Source organism: Electrophorus electricus, chromosome 1, assembly GCF_013358815.1.
Source record: "Electrophorus electricus isolate fEleEle1 chromosome 1, fEleEle1.pri, whole genome shotgun sequence".
Classification (NCBI taxonomy): Eukaryota; Metazoa; Chordata; class Actinopteri; order Gymnotiformes; family Gymnotidae; genus Electrophorus; species Electrophorus electricus.
In genome coordinates this window covers 24,616,184-24,621,183 of record NC_049535.1, presented here as the reverse complement: position 1 = coordinate 24,621,183, position 5,000 = coordinate 24,616,184, and the positions used below count along the sequence as shown (strand labels likewise).

Genomic DNA, 5,000 nt, shown 5'->3' with positions numbered 1-5,000 from the left:
ACACCTCCGAGAAAACCCTTCGTCACGATCTCGTGTAGGACACTTGGTACACTGTGTACAAATGACATACTTTCCATGCAGTCACATATATACACTGTCTCCACTCCTCACTGCCTTCTTGAGTACTGCTTTCATGGGATTGGAATGAGTGAAAACAAAATGCCAACCACTCCATTGATGCAGCTCATCACTATTGAAATCAACAAAAAGTAAGGGGAGGGTCCAGTAAGAGGGACCCGGACCGTGAGGCAGCCCAGCGGCTGCCGTCCCTGCGGTGGGTCCCGCTCTCCAGGGATACCTTGAATGAACGTGAACTCATCTAGGGAGTGATTTCAGCTTGCTAATGTAAAAACATGGCTTCAGTCGAATGCATATGCTCACCGGGAGAGACTGAAACGGCACGGGCCTGGCAACCCGGATGCATGATGGCTCTGCCCAGGTGTGATGCGGCAGACCCTCAGGTTCACCTCGGCGGGGACTTCAGCATGTGCTGAGTCATCTTCGTTAAGAACATTCATTTGCCAGTCACTTGTCCTCTTCACAGGACTTTACTCTGGGACTGCCCCCAGCTCCAATCACCAGTCATAACATACCTTATCAGCACTTATGTTGCACCACATGTCAGTGCCTCAGTCTGTGATTGCGGGTCATGATGGGTCTGTGTGCATGTTTGCGTGGGCATGCAGGCTGTACCTGGATCTGCTTCAAATCATATCCGTGTTACTGATGTTAAACTGTTACAGTGTGATGTTAAATCTGGGGTTTCACCTCATCACAGAGCTTAGTTTCTCCTGAAAGGTTAGGGTTACAACAGATAAGGAACCGTGGGCGCAGATGGATGCCCTACTTTCTGACCAACTATCAATCCATTCTAGAACAGTTACGGTATACTTCTCTCTGGTCTGGTGCTGCTATCGCTCAGTGGGCGAGGGGCTTGCAGGAGTTTCCATTTCCCCGTCTTTCAGCTTCTTTCTCAGATAGCGTACAATGCTTTTCACCACAATAAAAGAACAACAAAAACACATACTTCTGGCTTGAATGTACTGTACATAAGCATAATATATTTTTTTAACAAAAATAAAGCATCTTTCCTTTTCTATCACTTACACTTAATCATCCCATCATAAACATTTTCTTTTCCAGCCAGTATGCTAGTTTTTGAGATCCAAGATATGCTGTGATACAATATGCAACAAGAAAAGGCATTTTCAAGGACACTTAAAAAAACAAACAAACAAAAAGAACAACAACAAAAATACATTGGTAATGCTGACACTTGGGAAGACCAGTCTTATCTGGATATTACAATGGTACAGAGCAAGAGAGAGAGAGAGAGAGAGAGAGAGAGAGAGAGAGAGAGAGATACAGAGACAGAGAGTCTTCATATGTATAAATAGTTTATTCTGAAGTAATTACGGCATAATAGACTTTATGCTAATCTCTACATCTCAGAATGGCAGTTCCTTGTGAAGCAGTAAGATGCAATAGAACAGGGACCATTCTAGAGCAGCTCTGACAATCAAACGAAGACTTCCCCCACACAGATGAAGGGATGCAGGTCACCAGAGAGGTCTTGAGAGTCCTTTTAAACAAAGCTGTGCCTTGTCTCGTGCACGTCTTGGCCAGTACCACACTGGGTTGTCTCTTTCTTTCTGTCCTTCAGGGGGGTTGTGAATGGGGCTGCCTAGCCTGGTAAATTTGGCCCACGAGGGCTACTGTACACGCCCTTGTGTGGATCACGGCTGAGCCAAAGGGATACGTTCACAGGTCCTCTATAGTGTGGTACTCCAAAAGACTTTCTCCTCTTACTTTGAGTCATACATGAACAATAGAGAAGCATCGCAGTCTCCCATGTCATCTTCCCTTCCATGCAGTGTAATCATCGCTGTCACCTTCATCATCTTCAGTGTCTTAAGGAGGTCACTGCATTGGGCAGGGGTAGAAAGCACCTTTGGCGTTGGGCTAGTGTTTAGTCTCTCAGGTTTGCAGTTTATCTCTTTTAGTAATGAGGGTGGCAGTGGGTTGGGGTCAGAGGCCAGGGGTCAAGGTCACGGAGCCGCCAAAGCATGGTGACATCCTCTCTTTGGCCCCTTCAGCTCGTCAGTCCCTTGTGTGGCCTGCTTTCACCTCACATCCACTGAGAGGACGAGAGAGGAGGAGGGTTAGTACACAGGCCATCTTCCAGCAATGGGCAGTTCAGCGCATACGGGCCCACTCATGCACTTTAGTTTCAGCCTAGTAACATTAGCACCAAATGCATCAGTGAACACGACTCTGTTAGAAGTGACCTCTGATTATTTTTGTGAGACAAATGCTTGGTGCATTTATGGAATAACATGAAGAAAAAAGACAATCAACCATTAAATACATAGTGAGTTGCAGAGGGAGAGGAGAAAATGCAATAAAATCAAAACAAAGCTAAAAGATCCTTGTTTTCAGTATGTTAAATGTACAACTTTAACTGTTAATGTATCACCTGTTGCAACATACTGATTTGCCTTACTGTGATGTTTATGGGCGGTGTACCAGTGTCCTGCTCACACATTCTTATAGCTGCCCCAAGACTAACTTTGAGTTTCCTAATGCAGGGACAGTTACACACACTTCTGTGCAGTTTTATACATGAATATCTTGGTTGTTGTGGCAACAACCATGAATTCTGACTTGGATTTTGTTCACTATACATTATACTCATAAAGATCCAACTGCATTCAACTGAACTTCAACTTAAAGCTGAAGAAAATAAATGAAAAAGGATATCATGGTAAATGAAGCAGAAAGGTAGAGGTGAAAAATTAGAAATGAAGAGGGTAGGGCACATCAACACCTGTGATCAGTTTCATCCAAATATATTACACACACGCAGACACACACACACAGATACACATTCCCAAACAAAGTGAGCATGCATTAAGCTCAGATGCACAAGTGTGAGTGAACATGCCAAAACAGAATCACTTAGTGACACAGGCAGCCAAGCAAAAGCACCGCAGAGCCAAGACTCTTCCAGTGGGAGTGGTATGATTGGCGGCCCGCCTCTCCCCTGATTGGTCCACGTCAGCGGGTGGGTGATGGGGCAGTGGATCTAAAGTCCTACCTTCAGGAGGCACGGGTCCGCTGGACTTTAGGGAACGTCTGCCATTTTTATTATGTCACCAATAAATCCTTGCTGAGATGGGATGGCATTGTTTGTTTTCTGTTTTTCCGTTTTTTACCTTTAACTCTATGGGGGCCTGGAAACACAGGTGTGTGAAATGGGGGTGGGCAGTTAGTGGGGTGGAGGGAGGATACTGAAAGGGAAGGAAGCAGGAAAGGAGCAGTAAACCCCAAAGAAGAGGAAATATATAAAATATAGATCCCAATATATTCAGTTTATTTGGAATATATTGAAAATGTATTGGAATACGATACATTTTACAGGGATAGAAAGAAAGCAGGAAAGCCAGAAAGAAAGACAAAAGAAAGAAAGAAAAAGTTAGTTGTAGCCTCTGGGAGAAGCATGAAGGTCTGTCATTTCAGACTATAAATACTTTCGCTGCCTTATCAGCCTCATGTGCATTGCTCTGTGAGAGCGTGCGGAGAGACTTGCTGCCCAGCGGGGACTCTGTTACACCAACTGATTTCAGACGCATCTCTCTCATACTCTCGCTCACACCCACACATCAGCTCACACGAACTCAGCCGAGGGCTGGCAGGGCGGCTTGTCTCTTTATAGGTGTCATTTATGCAGGACAACTAGCACACGATGCATTGCTATACAGTAATTAAGATATCAGGCCAAACAGTGTGTGTGTGTTTGTGTGTGTCTGTGCATATGTGTACGTTTGCACATGCAGCTGCACGTGTGTGTAAATGTGTGGTATGTTTTACCTGTGTCTACTTCCACATGTTCTGTCACATGGTGTTGTGACATGCATACACACTCCAGATGATCCTCTAACCTCACCAACACCTCCTTCAACTTCGGCTTTTTCCGTGATGCAAACTCTACCTTTGCCACCTGTTAGGGTGGGGGAGAGAGAGAGAGAGAGAGAGAGAGAGAGAGAGAGAGAGAGAGAGAGACAGACAGAGAGAGAGATACTTATATAAACAAATATAGACTTAATCTGAGTCTTACAGCCCTCCTTATGAAAAACAGTGTCCTGAGTCAAACTGGATTCATACCTGGATTCATACCTAATCACTGCACATCGATTCATATTTACACCCTACATACCCCGATTGACTAACATATTAACCACAACAAAAACAAAAATATTTTCATAGAGTTCAAAAACACTTCACATACAGTTTGGCAAAACAGTCTTTTTTTTTTAAATAAAAGGACTGTAAAGTGGTGCAGCATATGACATGCAGCAGTACAGCCAGGCCTGGGCCCTGGCAGGAACCTTGGAAAAGACCAAAAGATTTCCCAAAAAAGCCAGATTTCAGGGAAACACATCATGCTTCACATTAGGGACACAAAAATTAGAAAGCTGTACATACTATAATTACTTAGGATTGAAGTTTAGTTGAAATGAAAACTTCAGCAGTTAGTTAACTGGGAGAGAAAGCACACAGGGCATTCTACACATTAAACATCAAATTCAAATTCAAATATCAATTCAATTTAGGCTGAAATTATTTTCTATTTTTACAAAACAAACACCCAGCTGAAATCATGCACACTGATTTTTTTTTTTGTAAAATTATCTTGCAAGTCCACAACAAATAATGCCTGTAGAGTTCAAACTGAAAAAGGACTATTAAATACTGGCTACATTTTAAAAATAGAGACCACAACTCCTGCCTCTACAAAGCCCTGCAATGCCAAGAGCTGAGCAGAGAGAAGAGACCCCTCACCCAGCTGGTCCTGGTTCTGAGTTCATTAACAAACACTAACACTGTTACACATCAAGACAAGTCTGAATTAGAACACTTTAAAAACTACACCACCCACTGCAGCACAAGCACAAAGCAAAATGTAGTGCTATCTGGCCCTAAAACAACAGTACACTAGC

At 43.5% G+C, this 5,000-nt stretch overlaps 1 protein-coding gene across 5 annotated transcripts in view; it reads right to left on the bottom strand.

Annotated features, from left to right (window-relative positions):
* Positions 1 to 1,027: 1,027 nt before the first annotated feature.
* pdgfab (platelet-derived growth factor alpha polypeptide b) overlaps positions 1,028 to 5,000 on the bottom strand; it is an 18,993-nt gene continuing 15,020 nt past the window's right edge. For 2 of the 5 annotated variants that reach the window (XR_004776089.1, XR_004776088.1), the window contains exons 5-7: positions 3,871 to 4,000; positions 3,098 to 3,233; positions 1,028 to 2,137 (exon numbers count right to left, since the gene is read on the bottom strand). Coding sequence is in view for 1 of the 5 variants with exons in the window: in XM_035526452.1 (XP_035382345.1) it covers positions 2,124 to 2,137; positions 3,871 to 4,000 (144 nt within the window). In the remaining 4 variants the exon portion in view is untranslated. Of the gene's footprint in view, positions 2,138 to 3,097; positions 3,291 to 3,870; positions 4,001 to 5,000 lie in introns of all 5 variants that reach the window. The other 3 variants (XR_004776087.1, XR_004776086.1, XM_035526452.1) reach the window with 2 other exon arrangements.